General features: G+C 41.3%; 1 protein-coding gene across 1 annotated transcript in view; it reads left to right on the top strand.

Annotated features, from left to right (window-relative positions):
• Nucleotides 1-3,040: 3,040 nt before the first annotated feature.
• Nucleotides 3,041-24,154, top strand: part of TMEM117 (transmembrane protein 117) — a 244,784-nt gene continuing 223,670 nt past the window's right edge. Inside the window, exons 1-2 of the mRNA XM_063134815.1 lie at nt 3,041-3,145; nt 8,792-9,086. Of these exons, the coding sequence (XP_062990885.1) occupies nt 8,810-9,086 (277 nt within the window). The 5' untranslated portion in view covers nt 3,041-3,145; nt 8,792-8,809. The remainder of the gene's footprint in view (nt 3,146-8,791; nt 9,087-24,154) is intronic.

The following is a 24,154-nucleotide window of genomic DNA, read 5'->3' as shown; positions in this document are numbered from 1 at the left end:
TGTGTTTACTTTCAGTTTCATCACAGAATTGAGATCCGAGCATTACACAGAGTATTTTCTTTCTTGCTTTTCCACTACATAATCTCTAGGTGGCACTGTGGTAAACTGAAAGCACAACTGCGCATGTTGAAAAAGTATTTTCTTTTGCTTTCACATATACTGCATTTTCTCTGCTCTAAAAAAACTTGCTAAAAGTGTTTAAAACAGAAGCAAAACTGGAATTTCACAATGTCATCTAAAGAACCTATAAACAACTGTGAGTAGGGAATGAGTACACAATAAATGCCTCATGTTGAAAAGCTATTAGTCTGTCATGATTTGCTGCCAAATTCAGTGGCAAACTGCCACTTTTTTCTGTTACTGTACTCACCTCTGCCTTAGAGCCTAGTGATTCGGGTTGTACAATATTTGGGATGATTGGGAGGCCAAACTGGTTGAACAAGTTTAGCCCCATTGTGTCTATGACAATGGCTCTTGCTGGCCAGCAACTATCTGAAGGGATGATGCCTCTTTACCTCCACCCCTAAGAAATGTGTTAAGTGAATGACTAGAAAAATGCAAACAGATTTTTTGGGGTGGGTGGGGGCAGTGGCAGTTCTGAAAGATTTGATCAAGTTGCAAATCAGCTTATCTTAGTGTGATATATCTCTTCATTTACCAAAGTTCTTATCTTTGATCAGCAGCTGATCATTTTCCCAGCTGAAAATTCCTTATCTTCAACCTCTTATTTTTAGGGGGCATGTTCAGGATGTGTATATTGTGTGTGTGTGAAAGAGAAAGAGAAGGTGTGAGATGGGGTGGAGGAGACAGTGAGTATGTATGACTCTGTGAATGAGGCTTGGGCAAACATGTCAGGAGCTACATTTCATCAGTGGGGTGGCTATGCCCACTGCTGGCATGAGGCCTGAGACTACTCAGTCCTGCCCTGTGTGGCTTGAGACCAGTTTCTGAACCACTGCTTCATATCAATACACACAAGCCTTGCAATTGGCTTCTGAAGTCCTGATCTCTGGTCCTCTACATTTGCACCCCTATTGTTTTTTAGGAAAACTAAAAATGAATTATTTTTTATTATTAGCTGTTGTTCCAGTCATTTTTTAGGATTATTTTAGGGTCTGTTTTAGAACTCCTTTATTTGCTGTATATATATTGTATTTTATATGGTTATAGATTTTATATTTGACTGCCTTGGTGTTTATTTATTTATTTATTTAAGGATTTTTACGCCGCCATTCAGCCAAAAGGCTCTCACGGCGGCTTACAAAAGTATTTCTTGACAGTCCCTGCCCACAAGCTTACAATCTAAAAAACATGACACAAGAGGAAATGGGATTGGGAGGGGGGAGGAGGGGGAAAAGCAAAGTAAATTCAGTCACTACATTCTTAGTTACAAAGCTCAGCATTTGGCATTTGGCAGCAGGAGGGAGGGGGCTCTCAGTTGGAGCTGGACCCAGGCACGGTGGAGAGGTGCCTGGCTGCTGCTTCCTCCCTCACTGGTGGCCTCTGCAGTGTTTGAATTGGTATTGATTATTATAAGCCACCCTGTGAGGGTAAACACCTTAAGGGGAGAGATATTTTAGAAATGGAGCAGTATATAAATATTGTAAATAAATAAAATATTGCATCTGTTTAAATGAAATAAATAAATAAATGAATACGCTAATGAAAAAGACCCGGCCATTACGACATTCTGCCTTCTATGCATTTCGTAAAGGTACATAACCTTCTCGAAGGGTCTGTACATGGCAAGACAGAACAGAAATATTAACTCATGTAATAAAAATCCCAGCAGATATCCTGATCCTAAGCATATTTAATGCTGGGTTGGGTGAAGGCCCCCAACTGAAATCAGTAGGAATTAATTCATATTATTATTTATTCATGTAATGAGTATCCCAGAGAACATTGTGATCCTAATCATGTTTATAGTAATGCCTAGGACCTGAAATGAAACCAGTAGTGTATAAAGCTGAGAGGGCAAATACAGAGTACAGCGAAGGCTGTAAATGTAGATCAACCCATCCAATAAAGACACTCTGCACATGCTCTGATCCAGGGATGCAAATCAGTTATGGGATAGAGTAATTTTGGAGGTGGGGCTTTTAGGGGGACTTTTTATATTGTATTTTGTATTTGGGTTTTTAGATTATTGGTTGTTTTATCATGTTCCTTATGGTTTTAATTTTTGTGAACCGCCCAGAGAGCTTTGGCTATTGGGTGGTATAAAAATGTAATAAATAAATAAATAAAATACAGAGAAAACAAACAAGGCATAGATTGGACTTCATGGGAAGGAGGAAGATGATCTTTGAGGGGAGGTAGAAGGTCCCTCCCCTTACACCTGGCATTTGCGAGCCAGGGGAGTGTAGAGGTTAGAATGTTGGGATGGAACTCCAAGTTTAAGTCTCCACCCTGCTATGAAGCTCACTGGGTGGCTTTGGGCCAGTCACTGACTCTCAGCCGAATTTGCCTCGCATGGTTGTTGTGAGGTTAAAATGGAAAGGAGGAGCGCCATGTAAGCTGCCTTGGGTTCCTAGTAAGAGGGATAGGGGAAAGGCCGGGTATAAATGTAATAAATTAAATCAAAATGTATATGTGCATGTTTGACCCATTCGTTCCCTCAATGCCCCGACATTTCCAAATCCTCAGGTCCCTGGGGCAGGGGAAATGAAACTCCTCCAAGATCCATCCATCCGCCAGTCCGTTCTGTGCCCCCCCTCCCCGGTTTCTTATACCGAGGCCTGGAGAGGGAGAGATAAACGGGTGGGGGTTGGGAAGAGAGAGGGGGAACAGCAGCAGCAGCAGCAGCAGCAGCGTTGGCCTGCAGGAGCTCGGATTCCAGTCGTAACCGGCCTCGTTGCAGCCGAGCTACCGATGCCGCCGCCGCCGCCTCTATCTTGAGAAGCAGCGGAGGCGGTGACTGGCGACGCCGGCGGGGAAAACCCCCAAGAAGGCCGCCCACAGGCAGCAGCCGGAGGAGGAGGGCCGCCGCCGCCGCCGCCGCTCGTGTGTCAAGTCGTGCTGGATGGTGTATTTATAGCAGGCGGTGGCCGCTCTCCTCGCCTTACTAAATAAAACCTCGCTGGGAAGAAGCAAGCCGAGAGAAGGGGGCCTGTCTCGGAGCAAAACGGGTCTGCTGGCCGCGGTGAGTAAAGTGCCTCCCCCCACCGGCGCAGAGTCCGGAATGCGTGGCCCGGGCGGCGGCGATCGAACCGCGTTCGCTTTCCCCCCAGACGTGACACCCTCCTCCCCTTCTTCAACGGCAGGGCTTGCTTTCTGAAAGGAGAGGTCCCGGGGCTGGAACCTGCCCGGTAGTTGCGTCTTCAGAGCTGGAGCCCTTGTCCTAAGACAAGTGCGAGACCGGTGTAATGATTAGTTGGTGGGCAGGGAAAAAACACTCTGTACATGCTCGGGTCTCAGTTGCGGGATTGAAACTATTCAATTTCTCGCCTGGTGGGCGTGACCTCAGGGTTATGTGGTACAATCAGCTAAGTGAGACTTTCTCACCACTGAAGGTGTCTATCCTGATTTTTGCCGGTATCTTTGCACACCACCTACCCCATGGTGCGTGGAGACACCCAGTTCCAGAAAGCTGCATCCTTCTCCCTAAAGTGTCTCAAAAGTATGAGTAGAAAGCAGTGATATTTAAGTACTTCATAAATACTCACATTGTTTTTTGTTTTGTTTGCCACTGTTTATGGAAATGGTGTGAGTTAAACTACCAGTTTACAGTCCACATAAAGGGACTGTAAATACCTGCCTCCACCACCCTTCCTGCCCCCAGGTCACATCCACCAATGTTATATACAGCAGTGGTCAGAATCTATGTTTACTTGCTTCAGAGTTACTTTGGTTCCTGTGATTTTTTTAAACCTTCTAATTGAGATGCTTGAGAGTCTTACATAACATTTCATTTCTAAAACACACCCTCAGCCTTGGAAACACATCCATCATGCTGATTGTGATAGAAAGGTACTCTGTACATGTTTATTTTTAATGGCACACCTTTATCATTGTACGTGATCCAGGGCTGAAAACAGGCTGTAAGGTTGAGTCCTGTTCTCCCTTCACCAGTTTCATGAAGAAAAGACTCTTTGTTGATGTAAGGGTCTGACATGCAGTGGGTACATGAACTCTGCCATCTCAAATGTCTTTGTAGGTGTGCTTTTTTTGTATAGAGCAGAGAGAATACTATCATATAAGCAGAACATGATGCCGAATAAAAAATGCAATAGGTCTGGATATGCTTTCTTATAGTCTGACATAAGAAATTAGAGTAGAACTGGTGTACCACAATGGTTAAGAGTGTGAATTAGGTAGTTTCTGGTTCAGAGCACACTTTAACAAACAAACTTAAAAGCTGGAATTTTCTTCAGTTTCGGTCTCTTATCAGCAATGGGGGGATGGTATTGTTCTATCTTACAGTTCTTTAGCATTTGACTGGGTTGAGGGGTAGAAAAGGAACAACACTTGAAATGTGATCTGTGTAGTTACTTTTCCTCAAGGCTGGCCCAAGACATTTTGCTGCCCAAGGTGAAGAACAAGATGGCGTCCTCTCCCGTTCCATGTACAAAAGCTGACCAGACTGTTTCTTCAACACTGACAATGGAACAGTATCCTCCACTGCAACCGAAGGAGCAGGTTAGCTTAGGGGACATGGGTCAGGCTGCCTGGCACTCAGCTTTTTCCTTCAGCACCTTGCTGCTCCCTTCCAGCCTTTGCCACCTGAGGCATCCGCCTCGTTTTGCCTAATGGTAGGGCTGCCTTTCGTCCTCATTATTATTTGGACTACGAGAATCCTGCAGAAGTGTTGTGCAAATCTTTCAGATTAAAATACTCATGGTAGTATCCTGAAGTTGTGTTTGTTAAAAGTTTTTTCGACGGCCAAAGTTTTCAAATTGTGGCTTTCTTTCCATTTAGTTTAGATGTCCCTGTCATTCATCTATTACTCTGCCATAAATGCAGTTGCTTCATAGAAAGTGTATACAGAGGGGCTGAGAGATGTCCATGCCAAATGACAACCAAGCCATAATTTGAAACCTGCTGGGACACTTTCTAGTAACGTGTAAATAGCTTTCTGAATCTCTTAGATCACAGTTGGAAGTAATAACCTAGAAATTATTAATTGCTCATGCTAAAAAATAAAATAATGTTTTAATGATGAAGGTTTTTCAGAGTAATATTTGTCACTGAAAGAAATATAATTCAGTAATTTCTTGCATCTTTTTTTTTTTTAGTTCCTGTGACTTTGACACAGTTACATTGTTATTAGTGAATTGTCCCACAGCATTCTTCCTAAAGGCTATGTTGGTGTATTTACTGGCACCCTACTCTGGAAAAAGCCACAATAGCATCTGCGTTTGTTGTCATTATGAATGCAAAAAAAAAAAAAAAAAGCTACAGCATGAAATCACAATGTGCTATTGATGGAACAAACAATTTGCTTAGTTCAGATTTCCCAGGAGACATTTCTTATATGGAAACGGCTTACATGGAAATCAATGGAATGTCTTTCCTTGGAATTTGTCCAGGTATAGGATGCCCCAAATCAATTTGTAAATGGGCAACATTCTCACTGCAGCTAGCAAGACTGTCCTTCTGCTAACATTGAGCCATAATAACCTGATTCACACATAATGACATCCCAGAGTACAGAACCTGCACTGCTGCTTAACTATGGGTTGTTAACCATGGGCCTGTTCAGATGACATGCTAAATCATGGTTATGCCGCTAACCCTTTTGCAGCAAATGGTTAGTGAGCATGTTTAAACCATGGTTATGTACCCATCATAGTTAGGAATGCTTCACATGACATGCAAAGTCCTGGTTCACACAACATGCTAAGCTATAATGTTTAGCTCAAATGCTTAACCTCCATGGCTTAATATGTTGTCCAAACAGGGTCCCTGAACAACCCTGAGTTCATAACCCAACAACAAACCATGGGTTCTTTTCCTGGGTTGTTCATGGTTAACAACCCATAGTTAAGCCATAGTGCAGTGTTTGCACATAATGACAACCCACGATTCAACAACAACCCACAATTCAAGGACAACCCATACTCAATCCATACTCTGGTGTGTTATCACATGTAAGCCCGGTCAATAGATTTATAACAGCTTTATATTGAGACAGATTGTTGACCTGTGACTGGCATTGGCACACTAAGGTCTCTTGCAGAGGTCTTTCCCAGTCCTTTCACTTCAGACTGTTTAATTGGAGAGAGAAATAAAAAATGATAGTGGGTGGTATAAATTGGCCTGCTTGATCCTGTTACCATTTATAACATCCTGGAGAAGAGCATGTAACTTAGTGGTAGAGCACATGCTTTGCATACAGAAGGTCCTGATTTAATTCCCAGCTTCTCCAGGTGGGACTGGAAAAAGATCTGCCTGAAATCTAAAAGAGCCACTCCCAGTCGGTATTGACAATACTGGGCAAGTGGGACCAAGGTTTTCACTTGGTATAAAGCAGCTTCTTAATAGGAGCAGCCTTCTTAGGGTGTGGGATATACTGCAATGCTTTGTTACAGGTCCCACTTGTTAGCATATAAAAGGCAAGGGAAAACATCCATTGACATATATACAAACGACATGCATTATATAACAACTACAGTGACTGAACTTGCCCTTATCCCTGAAAATTATGTCATCTGAGCTGCGGTGCTTCCCGTTCCTTTGTTTAATCTTTGTCACAGGGGAAGCACTTCTGCATAGGAAATACCTTGAAACCTGCATGCAGATTATCATGCATTATACTTGCGCACATGTGTGGGTTTTGTGTATGATGATTTTTTTTAAAAAAAATTGGCACATCTCTATAAAATAGCACTCAAGATGGCTAACAACATTAAACATAATAATAAAGCAATCATAACAAAGTTAAAGCAATTGAAAATAATAAAAAAGATAGGGTAAGGCAGATAGCTTCTGCTATGGGGCAGTATATAAATGTAATAAATAAATAAATAAATAAATAAATAAATAAATAAATAAAAAACCACCAGAGTCAGGTTTATCAAAACCAGGCTAAAAAAGGACACTGCGGCACAAGTCGGCTGTCCCACTGTCTGTCTCTTTAAAACTACAGCATCTTTAACCAAAATAGACAGGATCCACTACTCCCCATCAAACCCTTCATGTTTTTCCTGTGATTTTTAGTTCTGCAAAATGGAAGCTTTCTGATAGAAAAAGACTTGTCTTTTATTACGATATTTCTAGCCCATCTTCTAGGTTTAAAAGGCGAGAAGAACTTCAGAGCTACCATTATCCATTTGCACGCTTAATCAATAGATGGATGGGTTAACTCAAATCCCATGTGATGAATCGAACCACTGTGTTCAATGATGCTTATTCCTAGCAAAGTGCATGCCGTTTACACACTTAACTGGAGTACAAATTGATCTCAGTAGGGCTTTTTTTTCTAAGTAGACATGCATAGAATTGGGTCACAGTCCTGCCTTTTTGCAATCTTTAGAACTTTTCTATTGGTTGGCTGTTGGAGCGTTTACACACATGAGGCTTGAATTGCTTTGGAGCCTCTCTCATGCTGTGTATGTGAACATTGGCCTAAATCCAGAGCAAGTTAGTCATGCTTAAGTCCCTTCGGATCAATAGGGCAATAGTTAGTTGCAACTAATTTATGTCCCATTGGTAATACCAATGGGACTCACTTTGGATTTGGGCCATAGTTAATGCGGAAGAGACGTGAGTAAGCATTCTGGCTGCTCCAGGTTTTATATTCATACTCCCTACTGATTGAAGCAAGGCCTGCTTTTTTGCTTAATGGGCAAAATTGCCTATGGTTGAGAGATCCATTCGCTCCTGTCGTCAGCATGCTGGGCTTCGACATTAACCAGTTATCCAGCATACCACCATTTGGTGGGAAGCCAGGTTTGCACTAGCATGCAGATGTGTCAGGAGCCCCTCTAAATGGAAAAGGGACTTTGAGGCAGGAGGAGCAGTGATGTAGTGGAACCAGGGCTCACAGAAAATCAGCACCGGCACAATTTGTTTAGCAGGAATGCTGACCTCTGCCACCCGCTTCCACGATCCCTCTGAGCTTCGCCACAATCCTCACCATAATTAGGGGGACGTGAATTTTTCTGGCAACAATGTATTGTTCTTTATTGTTATGTAAAGTATTGGGTGGTCTTGAATGGGCAATTCAGACCCAGTAGTTGTGCCTGATGAAAAAAATGCCTAGAACTTGTTTGTTGATATGGATCATCAGAGCTGCCTGCAATTTTGGCCTCTCCTTGGGGGCGTGGCTATGGGGACTGTCATGATGAACACCTGCACTTCAAAAACTTACCACTACACCACTGAGGAAGAGAATGTGGCTGGGTTCAAACAACATGCTAACTCACACTGAGTGTGGGTTGCTGTTGAACCATCTTGCTATCTCAACGCAGTGTGATATCTGCAGGGTGACTTGTTAACCACCCTGAACAACTCAATAACAAACCATGGGATCTCAAGGTAGCCTGTTCAAGAAAAATAAGATATACTGCATTGATAACAAGCCACTTTGCAGACAACATGCTGTGTTCAAACAACATGATAACCCACAGTTCAACAGCATTCCTGCAATGAGCAGGGGGTTGGACTTGATGGCCTTATAGGCCCCTTCCAACTCTACTGTTCTAGGATTCTAACATCCCACGGTTCAACAATCCAAACTCAGCCACTGAGTGTGGATTAGCATGTTGTGTGAACCCACCAATGTGTAGCACAAGAAATGGTAATGCATAAAATATAAGACATGTGCCTGCTTTGTTTTTATATGCAGAGCCTGAAGTATTTGAGGATGGGCAAAGACTTTCGCTACTACTTCCAGCATCCGTGGTCCCGCCTGATCGTGGCCTACCTGGTGATCTTCTGTAACTTTTTAATTTTTGCCGAGGATCCAGTATCTCACAGCCAAACAGAAGCGAATGTCATTGTCGTTGGGAACTGCTTCTCATTTGTCGCCAATAAATACCCCGAGGGAGGAGGTTGGAGGTTTTTAAAAGTGTTCCTGTGGCTACTTGCTATCCTCACAGGACTGATAGCTGGAAAATTCTTCTTCCACCAGCGTTTGTTTGGTAAGTCCCACAATGTGCTAAAAGCCTTTTCTCTCTCTGATGTTACCATTTGACACTTTCAGGATGAAAATGCTGCAAAGTACATTTAACAGTGAATCAGTGATGGCAAAATAGGATGTGCTGCACCACAGAGTTGAGTCTGCCTTGAAAAGGGATATCTCAGATTTTCAGCCTTAATGACTCTAAGTTCCCTTTCCCACCCCTAAAGTGAAGGAACATCTGTTAGCCTAATGAAGAAGGCATTAACTTCCCTCATTCAAGATGTGCTTCATGACACTTTCCCTGCTGTCTTGATATAAGGTTGATGTATTTCTGGAACCCTGCCTCTTCTTTATAATATTCTATAGTGATAGATCATGGCTACATTTTATCACTCTTTTTACACTTATTGTAAGCTTTCACAGAAAGTTTTGTAGCAGGTGGGGCATCAAAGGTTTTGAAAAAGGCATGCGCTGCTGTAAACAAACCTTGGACATGAGAGTCTTTGGTTCTCCTTGCATCTCATCCAAGAAGTTGCAGTTTAAATACAATTTCCTGGATAAGACTGTATCTGCACATAGTTAAACTATGGAATTCACTACCACAAGATGTAGTGATGGCCACTAATTTCAATGGCTTTAAAAGTGGGATTGGATGAATTATTGGAGAAGAAGGCTATCAGTGACTAGGAGACTTGATAGCTATGTGCTACCTCCACTATCAGCGGAAGTAAGCCTATGTACACTAGTTTCTGGGGAATATGGGCAGGAGGGTGCTGTTGCATTCATGTCCTGCTTGTGGATCCCTGGTCAACAGCTGGTTGGCCACTGTGTGACTATTTATTTATTTATTACATTTTTATAGCTCCCAATAGCCGAAGCTCTCTGGGCAGTTCACTGATGGATCCTTGGTCTGATCCAGCATGGCTCTTCTTATGTTCTTAAGACACTAGTCCAGGGGTAAGCAGAAGGTAGATTGGGATCTCCTGGTAATTTTCAGTAGATCAGCAAGGTTTCTGACTCCCAATTGTTTGGCAACAGCAACAACAAAATGACTTTCCCCACAAAAATTAGGATTAAATTATAAAGAAGTGGGTTTTTGTGTGAAAAGCCTGTGATCCAAGTTCAGGATTTCCACCTGACTCTGGTTGGTGTATCTTGGGGTTCTAGTTAAAAAAAACTGAGTAGATCTGACAAGCCTGAAATCCATACACCTGTGCTCTAGTTCACAAATGCTGTTGCCATAATATATTTCTTAATCTTTTTACCTCTCAGTGACATCATTCTTGTCGGGATGAATGTTCTCAGAGATAAATCTAAACCAGAATGATCCAATAAAACAGGCTTGGAGAACATGTGGCACTCAGATTATGTGCGGAGCATATCCTTGAGAAATAGTAAACTGGTAAATTGGGTTAACCAGAAGTGTGGGTGGGTTGGAGACAGTCACTGTCTGAAATCTTACTCCTGTGCCATGGGGAGTGATCAGTTACAAGCCCCTGCAGATATCCCCCACACAAGTGTGTGCTCAGTGAAGTCACTAGGATTGGGCCTTGAATTGGCAGAAATGGATTTCAGCCATGTTCATTCTTCCAGTCTTCACCAGAAGAAAACCCCTTTCATCTCTTGATCAGATCCTGGCTTTGGCTTTTAAAGTTAAGGCACACACAAATATTTCTTGGAGATTCCATATGTAGCTAAAGCACTTAGGGTGTATTTATGACCTGTGAATAGACAATGCTGAAATCAAATCTAAGTTGTCTGACTTGTGAGTCATTCTTTATTATTCACTGCAGAGGTCTGATTTTCCAGTCCTCACTGCTATACAGTTTCACTTTCTACATCAAAGAGGAGGCAGTCCCCATTCACATTTAGCAGACCAGTGCGTTGGGTTTCATGTCCCCCCCTTACGCTGGCTCTGGACATAGAGAAATGGCTGAAGGCATAGAACTGGCAACAGAACTCAGGGGCTTCACACCAGCTTTCCCCGGCCTGTGTTCCTCAGGTGCCTTTTGGGGTTCAGGGGCTGGGAACAAAGGGCTTATAAGGAAGGACTGGAATGAGTATAAAACTTTTTGGTTCGCCAACATGCCTGTCTTTCCTTGAGGGCAGAATGTTTGTTTCCCCGAGTCTGAGATACTGACACTTATACTGACAAAAACTGTGGTCAAGTCATGGAACAATGGACCAGTGTGAGAAGTTACAACATTTGCTGCTCTCTTGACTAGCAGCTCCATGAGTCCAGAGTGTTCCCCTGTACCCTCGTAAGGCCTAAGTTTATGTCAAACCCTAAAACTATGGAAAGCTGTCACTACAGCTTTCAATCAAGTCCTTCACTAATCTAGAACTGAATTTCCTAGTTCCTGAACAGCTTGGTTCAGTTTCCCCCCTCTGTTTCATTTTACTCACTGGTTAGTCAGGCTTCCCCATCTTTTTCATTTTCAAACATTTTCTTCACTTCCTAACTGGATTAATTTTTTCTATCCGGACCTGGCTGGGTCTTATACCTTGAACTCTGGGAGAGGTCTCCTCCAGTCTTCATCTGGATGCACATTAGCCTGTTCTTTATATCTCTGCTTGGGATAGGTAGCTATACATTCCTTTTCATTTCCCCTAAAGGTTTGAACTGTACTGTTACGTAGTTGGAAACTTCAAGAATTACATTTAACTAGTTTGGGCTGGTGAAAGTTTAAGTGGAGCTAATGGCTGCTAGTGTAGCCTACTATAAATTTTGTAAGCCATACAGTAACTGTTTCATTTCATGCTCTTAGAGCGCAATCCTATGGGTTGTGTTCCCGATAGACCAAGGGCCCTGAGCTCGGAGCCCTTCATCTAACCTATGCCCTGCCAGCAAGAGCCATGAGGGCAGAGAGAATTTTGCCTCCATTCCTCTGTTTAAATTGCAAAAAGCAGCTAGATGGGCCTCGGAGCTTGACTAGTGGATGGGGAGGGGGTTAAAGAGGCCATAGGATTCTGCATCTGTTGGCAAGAGGCCTCCCTGCCAGTCAGCACACCTCTCTCTGACTTCTTTTATAAGTTGCAGTTGCGACCTCATAAGAGGAGCTTTCTGCACTGGCTGGGAGGGGTGAGGGGGTGGGGGACAGAAAATCCACAGTTGGATCTCCTTCTCCACTCTCATAGCTTTGTCTCTGGTTGCAGGTGAGGCGGCCCACAACATCCTGTGGTGCCCTAGGCATTGTCTAGGGCAGCGGTCCCCAACCTTTTTGGCACCAGGGAGCGGTTTCGTGCAAGACAATTTTTCCACAGACTGGGGGAGGGGGGGTTGAGGGGATGATTTTTGGAAGCCACGCCCAACCGCCCCACTCCAGCGTCCTGGCTTCGCTTCGGCTGGGCAGGCGAGATGGTGCCCTGTGCCCAGGTACGCTGGGTTGGGGGTGGGTGGGTGAAAGCAGCTCACCTGTGCAGCCCAGTTCCTAACAGGCCACGGACCAGTCGCGGTCCATGGCCCAGGGGTTGGGGACCCCTGGTCTAGGGGCCATAGGATTGCTCTCTAAAGGTGCGATCTTATGCATAATCAGACAGAAAAAAGTCCTTCAACTTCCAGCATCCTTCCAGGCAGCCATGCTCCTCCTGGAGCATGCAAGGAATTGTAGGATTTTTTCCCTGTCTAAACAAGCAAAGGATTTTGCCCTAATATAGTTTTCCTAATATGCCTCAGCAAAACTTAAACTGTCGCTTACTTCATACGGTTTGCATGTAACAGACACATGGCTTTGTGAGTCATGGGTACAAATCTATTTTCTCTGTAATCATTACATGTTTCACATTTTACGTCTGCATGAAATGATCTCTTGCAATTACTTTTCTCTACCTTTCCTGTGTGGCATGTTTTCATTTGTTTTAAAAGTTAAAGAGCATTTACTTTTTTCATGATTCAGTTTTAAAACAGATTGTCAAATATGTTGAACTTTTAAATAGCCTTGGGTCAGCTCTGGTTAAAGTCACAACCCATTTTCAACTGAGTGCCCTTCAAATTTATTGATTTATTGATTGATTTTTGCATTTATATTAGGGGTGTGCACGGACCCCCTGCTCCGCTTCTCTTCCAGATCCGCGATTTGCGGATCGGGCCGCTTCGCTCCGCCCCCGCTCTGCCTATGTCCGCTCCGCTCCGCTGCGGAGCTCCGGATCCGGATCAGAGCTCAGTTTCCCCCCCCCCCATAGGCTTGCATTAAGCTAAAAAAGTATACAACTTTTTTTCTGTTAAAGTTAGAAACCTCAAGTTTGGCACCATGACACCTCATGGAGGTATACACACGCACGCCAAGACTCAAGGCAATCCCATCATCCCCTGATTTTGGGGGAATTTATGAAAATCGGGCACCCCATCCACACCCCTTTCAATAGCTCCGTCAATTTGCAAGTTAGAAACCTCAAACTCGCAACCATGATAGCTTATCCAGGGATACACATGCATGCCAAGACTCAAGGCAATCCCATCATCCCCTGATTTTTGGGGAATTTATGAAAATTGGGCACCCCATTCACACCCCTTTCAATAGCTCTGTCAATTTGCACGTTAGAAACCTCAAACTCACCACCATGATAGCTTATCCAGGGATACACAAGCACGCCAAGACTCAAGGCAGTCCCATCATCCCCTAATTTTTGGGGAATTTATGAAAATCGGGCACCCCATTCACACCCCTTTCGATAGCTCCGTCAATTTGCATGTTAGAAACCTCAAACTCGGCACCATGATAGCTTATCCAGGGATACACATGCACGGCTAGACTCAAGGCAGTCCCATCATCCCCTGATTTTTGGGGAATTTATGAAAATCGGGCACCCCATTCACACCCCTTTCCATAGCTCCGTCAATTTGCAAGTTAGAAACCTCAAACTCGGCACCATGATAGCTTATCCAGGGATACACATGCACGGCTAGACTCAAGGCAGTCCCATCATCCCCTGATTTTTGGGGAATTTATGAAAATCGGGCACCCCATCCACACCCCTTTCAATAGCTCCGTCAATTTGCAAGTTAGAAACCTCAAACTCGCAACCATGATAGCTTATCCAGGGATACACATGCATGCCAAGACTCAAGGCAATCCCATCATCCCCTGATTTTTGGGGAATTTATGAAAATTGGGCACCCCATTCACACCCCTTTCAATAGCTCTGTCAATTTGCACGTTAGAAACCTCAAACTCACCACCATGATAGCTTATCCAGGGATACACAAGCACGCCAAGACTCAAGGCAGTCCCATCATCCCCTAATTTTTGGGGAATTTATGAAAATCGGGCACCCCATTCACACCCCTTTCGATAGCTCCGTCAATTTGCATGTTAGAAACCTCAAACTCGGCACCATGATAGCTTATCCAGGGATACACATGCACGGCTAGACTCAAGGCAGTCCCATCATCCCCTGATTTTTGGGGAATTTATGAAAATCGGGCACCCCATTCACACCCCTTTCCATAGCTCCGTCAATTTGCATGTTAGAAACCTCAAACTTGCCACCATGATAGCTTATCCAGGGATACACATGCACACCAAGACTCAAGGCAGTCCCATCATCCCCTGATTTTGGGGGAATTTATGAAAATCCAACACCCCATTCACACCCCTTTCCATAGCTCCGTCAATTTGCACGTTAGAAACCTCAAACTCACCACCATGACAGCTTATCCAGGGATACACATGCACGCCAAGACTCAAGGCAGTCCCATCATCCCCTGATTTTTGGGGAATTTATGAAAATCGGGCACCCCATTCACACCCCTTTTGATAGCTCCTTCAATTTGCATGTTAGAAACCTCAAACTCGCCACCATAACAGCTTATCCAGGGATACACATGCACGCCAAGGCTCAAGGCAGTCCCATCATCCCCTGATTTTTGGGGAATTTATGAAAATCGGACACTCCATTTGCAGACATGGGCTGTTCTCCGACGGTTTGACAGACTAAAAAAATTGAAGCGGGCACCCTCCCAGATGCCACCCTAATACTAATTATAATATTATGTATAAGAATATAATACTAATACTAATAATAATATGTGTAAGAATATTACTAATACTATATGTAGGGAAATGGGACAAGAAGTGTGTATGCTTTGCCCAAACAGGATTTTAAATGCTCAATCTGTGGCTGTTGCACTTCACAAACAGTGCACTGCACCGCACACTCACACAATAACACAGTCACACACAAAGTCCAAGTAACAGAGAGAAGAAATAGAGAAATATATATATATATATATATATATATATATATATATATATATTTGGTATTTTTTTGTATTTAGAAGAAAGAAGGAAGATGAAACACAGTCAGGCTTTAAGAGAGGGAAGGGAGGGGGGAACCAAACAAACAAACAAACACTCCAAAATTTAAAAATAAAGTTTATATTAAATCAAAGTAAGGGAAAAATACAGAGCAAACTAAGCAAAAAGTCAGAAAGAAGCAAACAAACACACACGCCAAGCTAAATCTAATCTATCTCCAAACACAGCAGCAGCACCTAACTAACTCCTCGCCCCACGAACGCAAAACCACAAGACGCTGAGAGCTCAAAGCTCTGAGGGTGCCTCTGCCTTAGTCCCCCCCTCCAACGCTGGGATTGGAGGATGCTTCATGAGATGATCAATTCTCATCAGGATTGGGAGTTGAATGTGCGTGTCATCGCTTCAAAAACAAAACAAAACAAAACACCGGTTTACCCGCTGTCCCTGTTTGTTTACCTGACTTTTCCAAAAATTCTAGCAAGCGAACCGCAGCACGCAGAGAGCTGAGAGTAGGCTCAAAATGACCCCCATCCATGACTCTCTAAGCACAATAAGTTTCAGAAAGATAGCTTAAAAAACAACACAGTTATCCCCGATTCTTCTCCGCAATGCAATCCTATGGGCGAAATTTTTCAAAATGGCGATCGGATCGCTCCGCGTAAAGAGAAGCGCTCCGCCAATGGCCGCTTCTCTTCGCCTTGCTTCTACGGGTCCCCGGTCCGCTTCTACCCCGCCTCTGGGCAAGGCGGAGCAGGCCAATTTGCTTCTGATTCGCCGCTTCTAATAGGAGTGGAGCACATCCCTAATTTATATCCCGCCTTTTTTCCTCCAAGGAACCCAAGGTGGCACACATCCTGTCCATTTTTATCCTCACAACAACAACCCTGTGAGGTAGGTTGGGCTGAGAGTCTGTGTCTGGCCTAAAGTCACCCAGTGGGTTTCCATGGCCAAGAGGGGACTAGAACCTGGATCTCCTGACTCCCAGTCCAGCACTTGAGCCACTACACCACATTGGCTCCCTACAAACATGTTGGACTGCAACTTCCATAATTTCCAGCCAGCATGTCCAGAGTCTGGCTATTTTATCCCCATGGCCACTTAGCAGCTCTCCTCCTAACACTTGTTTGGGGTGGGGAGAAGTGCTGGGGAATTCAGTCAAAGAACTTTGCCTTCCTCCCAGCCCAAATGAGAAAATAAACACAAATTTCAACTTTTCTCCAGGAATTCAGGACAGTTTACATGAGGCCATTCTATCCTTACAACAATCTTGTGGGGTAGATTAGGCTGGCAGAGTGTGACTGTCTCAAGGACACTCCATGAGCTTTACCCAGCAGGGATCTGAACCCAGGGCTCTCAGGACCAATCCTCTAATCACTAGGCCACACTGGGTATCAAAAGGCATTAGCTTATATGTTACCAGCCTCCACTGCCTCCTCCAGTTTGCAAGTTAGATTGTGAGCTCCTTGGGGCAGGGGCTTACCTCTTTTACTTAGGTTGCTTTGTAAAGTTCCATCGAGAGTAATAACACTATTTAAATGAACAGTAACAATTGTACATTTATATCACTCTCTATGATGTGGAATGTAGAAAATAATAATGATGGGATCTTGCACAATATCGCCAAATTCTGTGTGGAGGCTTTTTAAAATGTCGATAATTTTCATCTTTCTGTTGAAGTGAATCAGTCCTCTGCTTCACATGTAATGTCAGAATTTTGGGAGAGGATACCACCGCACTGCAAAGACTGACTTTTCACAATTTTTGCTGAAGTACTACCTTATCCTTGGGAAACTACGTTGTCAAAAAAAAAAAAAAAGTCAACAGAGGTGAAGAAAAGCTTAAGAAAGGCTTTTCTTCACATTTGATGATAATTTGCCATCATGTATTCTTCCTTTTTCTGTGGCATATACCTGGGCCAAAATTGGTTCCCAATTCATTTTAAAAATACTAATGTCTCATAGCTAGGCAGAAAGTTTTAATTTCAGAAGGTGACCGAGCTAATCATAACCATAATAAAATTAATGTTGTATCTTGGCCACTGGACTAGGAAAAAGCACAGGGTCAAACAGACAGCTGGTGAGCACTATTTTTTAACATTTGAAAATAAATAGCTTTTTTTCTAATGCCCTTAGGATAAGCTGTTGTTGATACAGAAACGACTGGGATTGTTGGTCCGCCTTTCTCCACTGGTGGTATATAAAACTGTACTGTTGCTTACATTGAGACAAATAATTCTTAAATGCTACCCAGAATAATAATTTATTAACCAGTACAATGAATGATTGGGTCTGTAAATATTGTTGTGCAGGTTAATCCTTACAGTTTCCTAAATCAGGATTCTGAAGAAAGGGGGAAAGAGCTATTTAAGGAAATCACTTGCGACAAAACACCCGACTTATCACTACACATTTGTTACATTAAGAACATAAAAAGAACCATGCTGTATCAGACCAAATGTTCATCTAGTCCAGCATTTGGTTCACACAGTGGCCAACCAGCTGCCCATTGGAATCCCACAAGTGGGCCATGAGTGCAAAAGCACCCTCCCGCTCATATTCCCAGCAACTGCCATACATAGGCATACTGCCTCTGATACTGGAGGCAACATATAGCTATCAGGACTAGTAGGTATTCCACAGTACAGATTTTCCTTGGAAGAAAGGAGGACAGAGCCAGATACTATCTGTATTTCACTCTTTAGTGAATTACTCCAGTAATTTGCTACGAATCCCAACTTTTAAATACTGAATTCTATACTTTTGAGAAAATGTTCCAAATTGAGATTTCTTGGTAACAATACAAATTTTAATATAAGGTGTTCTTTTTCTTTTTTAAATCAGGCTTCAGTATTCTTATCCTTCCGTATTAAGGTTGTCATTATCGTTTTGTACTAGAGTGGTCTAAATGGAGACTGTATTAGGGCACATGATAGGTGGACTTACATTGGCTGGGAGGAATGTTACCCAAGGATATTTATGTGCAATACGTGGTGCCATTATTGAAGAGAGGATGATGTTACATTTCCTGCCTTGCAGGTCAGTGGGTGGATTGTACCACCAAGACAGTGGGGGTTAAAATTCTATTATCGGTATGTAAAAGAACACAGAAAGTAATACTCCTAAGGACTCAGTCCTATGCATGTTTAGACCAAAAAACAAACAAACACCTTCTACCATTCCCCAGCTGGCCATGAAAATTGTAGGATATTTTTTCTGCCTAAAAATGTATAGGATTGCACCCTAACTTGATAAAGACCCCATTTGAAACAAAGCTTAAATCAGTTCTATCAGACTATGAATAAGGAGAAGGGGAGACAAAGAAGCTACACTCAAGAGTGATCGAGATGACTGGAACTACTTTGCCTAATAGTTCAAATGCAGTTGGTTATTTTGGCTCTAGGAAAGTAAAGAGAACCTGCAAATGATATTTGGAAGTGTTTTAATATGTGCAATCGCTTGGTATCTCTTGAGTGGCCTGATTTCTCTTGCAGTGTCATTTAGTATCTTTGGGTGAGAGCCAGAGGTTGTGTGCTGTCTCGCTCAGAGGGGAGGATGAAAGAGCAGCTGCAGTAGTGCTGGGGCACAACTGTTGACAATTTTAATGCTATTTCTTTGTCAATTTGTTCTCCTGATAAGGAATAACTTGCTGAAAAGAGTTCCGGAATAGAAATTTCCAGTCTTCTTGACTTTGAGGCACTAATTCTTTGTGCCTTAAATAGGGACATGGAGGCCAGATTTTGGAATGTTTGGGTGTTGTTTCTTTAAAGAAATGATGGCAGTGCTCCCAGGAGATTGTGTAATGTGGTATAATGTTCAGGATGAGAGAAGATGCACGCAGGGTAGCCATGGAGATATCTATATCCAGTTGTACAAATACACTGGATATGGATATCATACACATGTCCCCTTTCTGAAGTTGGTGATATGATACAAGTCACTCTCCCTATGTAATATATTCACGTTTGGACACTCTCACATCAAAACACAGCAGTTTGCTGGTAGTTTAATTTGCTTTTTTAATGTGTGATGTATGGTTCTTATACTGGACCTGTCGGTTTGATTTTTTATATTTTGTACACTACCCTGGATTCTTGCAGATGAAGGGTGGTAAGAACAGAAGAACATAAGAACATAAGAAGGGCCCTGATGCTGGATCAGACCGAGGGTCCATCTAGTCCAGCACTCTGTTCACACAGTGGCCAACCAGCTGTCGACCAGGGACCCACGAGCAGGACATGGTGCAACAGCACCCTCCCACCCATGCTCCCCAGGAACTGGGGCACACAGGCGGTGTATAAATTCTAATTCTAATAATAATAATAATAATGCATTCTATTCACATAGTGGGAAGCCCACAAATAGGACAGGAGGATGCTACTGTATTCATGTCCTATTGTGGTTTCCCACTGGAGCATCTAGTTGGCCACAATAGGAACAGAAGGCTCAAATAGATAAGCCTTTAGTTTGATTCAGCATGACTCTTCTTACCTTCTTTTTTTTTAATAGCTTTTTATTCTTTTCAATACTTAAACATACATCAATACAATAACAAAAACAACAACATAATACATAAATGTTGAATAACAATAGCATATTTTCTAATTAATATGTTGACATAATCATACTTAACATAAAAGTGCACCCCCCCACCCCACCCCGGGATCTATTCCTGTTTCCAAAATCTCATTGTTTCTTCTGGAGGTGGTTTCCCACTCCCCTTAGATAAAACATATTCTAGGAACTGTTTCCATATTCCCTCAAAATCATTCATTTTTGTTATTCCTCTTCTCACTTTTATATTACATGTTAATTCATCATTAATAGCAATGTCCCATATCTCTTTATACCAATCTTCTATATGATAATCCCCTTGAACCTTCCAGTTCCTAGATATCATTAGCCTTGCTGCCGTCAGCAAATTCGTTATCAATTCTTTTGTCTCTTTATTTCATTAAGCACCATTTTCCACAATTTTTGAACAAATTCACATTCCCACCACATATGTAAATATGTTCCTTTTTTTTGACACCCTCTCCAACAATTTGCTGAGTTCAGCTTATTTATTTTATTTAATCTCACCCGGGTTAGATACCACCTCCATATAATCTTATAATAATTTTCTTTTATCCTCACAGACATATTTCTCAACACTCTTTGTTTCCATATTCCCTCCCAGCTCTGTTGCCCTATTTGTACCTTCAAGTCAGTTTCCCAGACCATCTTACCCGTACTTTCTGTTTCCCCCTTCCCAAGTAGTATTCTATATATTTCACTCGTTAACCCTTTTATCATTTTATTTTCTCCTTTCTCCATTTCTTTTTTTAAGATCAGCTCCTCAAATTTCGTAGTCATTCTACACTCTCCATTATCCTTTAGCCATTTCTTCATCCATTGTTCTAATTGAAAATAATTTAACCACGATAAATTTTTCTCTTTTAATCTCTCCACTAATTCTTCTCAAGTATTCATCTTTCCTAGCCAATCTTTTAGCTTCATTACATTCCTCTCTATTAAAATTTTCCCCAACTTGTCTTTTAAGTTTCCTGGAAAGTTCCGCAACATTATCACTGGTGTTATTGGGGAAATACTTGGAAGTAAGTCCTTTTTATATACACGCCATATTTCCCAGTGATTTTTTAAAAGGGGGTTCTCTATTTCTTCCCCCCATTTTTTTGAATATTCTCTGAAAAATATATTTTCTAGTTTCCATTCTTTATCTTCTCCCTTTCTATCCTCCAACCAACTTAAATCTCCTAATTCTATCATGCTTTCTACTACATGTCTCAACCTATTAGCTACGTAATATAGTTTTAAATTTGGGAGTCCTAACCCTCCTTTTTTTGCAGTGTATACCACCTTTTTTTATTTATTCTCGCTTTCCTATCACCATTGCAAAAATTATTTAAAATATTTTGCCAACTTTTTAATTCTTTTTCAGTTATTCTTATTGGTAACATTCTAAATAAAAAATTTACCTTTGGTAAAATCCTCATTTTTACTAAAGCTATTCTTCCAAACCAAGATAGATTTAGCCTTTTATATTTTTCTAATTTACCCATAACTTCTTTTTTTTAATTATTTAAATTTTCTTTTTCTAAATCCTCTTAAGTTTTTTGTAATTTTAATTCCCAAATATTTAATTATTTCTTTAATTTTCATATTCTTCTCTTTACTTTCCCAAGCTTTCCCTTCTTTTTTATTATAATTAAATAGCATCATTTCTGATTTTGTCCAATTTATTCTTAATCCCGTCACTTCCTCAAACTCCCTCAGATGATATTTTATTCTTTCCATTTTCTCCAATGGATTCTTAATTGTCAGCAATGTATCATCTACAAACATTTTTTTTTTTGTTGCATCCTACTCCCTCAATATTGTCATCATCTCTTATTACGTTCGCCAATAGTTCTATGACCAATACAAATAGGACCGGTGAGAGCGGGCATCGTTGTCTTGTTCCTCAGACCAGTTGTATCTTTTCTGTAACTCCATTGTTTATCACTACAGAAGCTGAATTTTGTGAGTATAATTGTCCAATTAAACCTTTGAATCTATCTCCAAATCCCATCTTTTCTATTATCATCTTTAGTGCTAGCCAACTCACACAATCAAACGCTTTGAATATATCCAGAGCTATTATTCCTGCTTTTATCTTTGTCTTTTTTATCTCATGTACTATATTTATAGCTCTTCCAACTAAATTATGTATTTGTCTTCCCGCTATAAAACCACACTGATCCTCCCCAATATATTTACCTATAAATGTATTCATCCGCCTTGCCATTATGGCTGATAAAATTTTAGCATCCTGATTCATTAAAGAAATAGGTCTGTAAGAGTCTGGAACTGTTAAGTCCTTATCCAACTTTGGAATTAATATACTTAGTGATTGTTCCCACGATGGTGGTATCTTATCTCCTTCTATTATCCCATTATACAATTTCAATAATTTCGGTACTAATATTTTTTTAAACGTTTTATAATACTCCGATCCCAATCCATCTATGCCGGGGGCTTGACCCCCTTTCAATTTATCTATAGCTTCTTCAATTTCTCTTTGAGTAATATATCTTTCCATTAAATCTTTATCTTTCCCTATCAGACCCTTCTTTATATGTTTATCTATATAACTCTCCAGCTTTATCTTCAGTGTGTCCTTTTCTTTATATAGTTCTTGATACAATTCTTGAAATATCTTTATTTTCCCTTTCATAATACTGCATGGCTTTCTTAATTTATCTTTAACTATCCCTATCATATTCTTTGACTTTTCCTTTTGTGTGAGTCTCGCCAGCACCTTTGAATTTTTATCACTATTCTCGAAGTACTCTCTTTTCATATAAATCAAATTCTTCTGTACTTCTTCTAAATTCCTATTTTCTAATTCTTTCTTTTTTGCTTGTAATTCTATCAGGATTTGTTTATTTCTACTTTGCAAATACTCTCTTTCAAGCTTCTTAATTCCATCCTCTAACTTTTTCTGTGTTTCTTCTTGTTGCCTCTTTAAATTACATGTTTCTCTAATACAGATCCTTCTAGCCACAGCCTTCATTGTATCCCACAATACTGATGGTGAACATTCCCCATTCTCATTAATTTCCCATATTTCCAACAATTCTTTCCGCATTTTATCTACCACTTTATCATATTTCAATATTCCGGTATTTAGCTTCCATCTATTCGCTTCCCTATAGTCTCTTTTTACTTTAATATCTAAGCTTACCAGTGCATGGTCAGTTATTTTGATTACCCCTAATCGTGTGTTACAAACCTTTGTTACTAAGTCTTTTGAAACAAAAATATAATCTATTCTGGAGAAAGTTTTGTGAATTGATGAATAATAAGTATATCCAGGTTCCCCCGTTCTTGTTAATTGCCATGCATCAATATAATCCTTTTCTTTTATAATTTTATTTAAAATTGTAATTTTATTTCTCCTTTCTTAAACAGTAGGGTTGGACCTGTCTACCCTATTATCCATAACCATATGAAAATCTCCAGCCAGTATAACATATCCTTTTTAAAATTCCTCTATTTCCCTAAATAGTTCTTTATAAAACTCTTTTTGTCTCTCATTAGGGGCATAAATATGTATTAAAGTATAATAATTGCCTTCCAATTGCCCTTGTACCATAATATATCTCCCTTTCTCATCTTTTTTACTCTTTAAAACATTGAATCCACTTTTCTTCGAAATAATTATGGCCACCCCATTTTTTTTTTTAGGTCCCCAAGGACTTTTCATACCACACTGACCACTTTAGATGTAATTCATTTACACCTTCTTTAGCTTGATGTGTTTCCTGTAGAAAGATAAAATCGGCCCCTTCTTTATTTAATAATTGTTCAAACCTCTTCCTTTTAACAACTGCCCCCAAACCTTTAACATTGAGTGTTGAGATTCGTATCTTCTTATCCATAATGTTTTTGTTTAATTTCCTGTAGATCCCCTGTGTACACCCACATTATTATCAAGACCAAAAAAGTAAACTTACAACAACTAACAAATACAACTTTTATTCCCACCCCTCCCCTTCTCACCCTTAATCCCCCTCCTTCCCCTCCCCTCTCCCCCTATTTCCCCCCCTTTAGTGCTCCATTGGTGAAACACCCCAGTCATGGCTATCTACCTTTAAGGGGGGGGGAGATAGAACCCACAGTCACGATGCGGCAAGCCTCTTACTCATTATTTATTCTTATTATCTCCTTCTCCTTTTTTAAAAAATTTATTAAACCTTTAAATCCCACTTGGGCCAGGACGTTCCTCCTCTCTTCCTTCCGGCTGAGTTGACAATTCTTCATCCAGCCCCAGACTTCTCAGCAGATCCATT

Source organism: Elgaria multicarinata, chromosome 9 (assembly GCF_023053635.1).
Source record: "Elgaria multicarinata webbii isolate HBS135686 ecotype San Diego chromosome 9, rElgMul1.1.pri, whole genome shotgun sequence".
NCBI lineage: Eukaryota > Metazoa > Chordata > Lepidosauria > Squamata > Anguidae > Elgaria > Elgaria multicarinata.
This window is presented reverse-complemented; position numbering and strand designations above follow the sequence as displayed.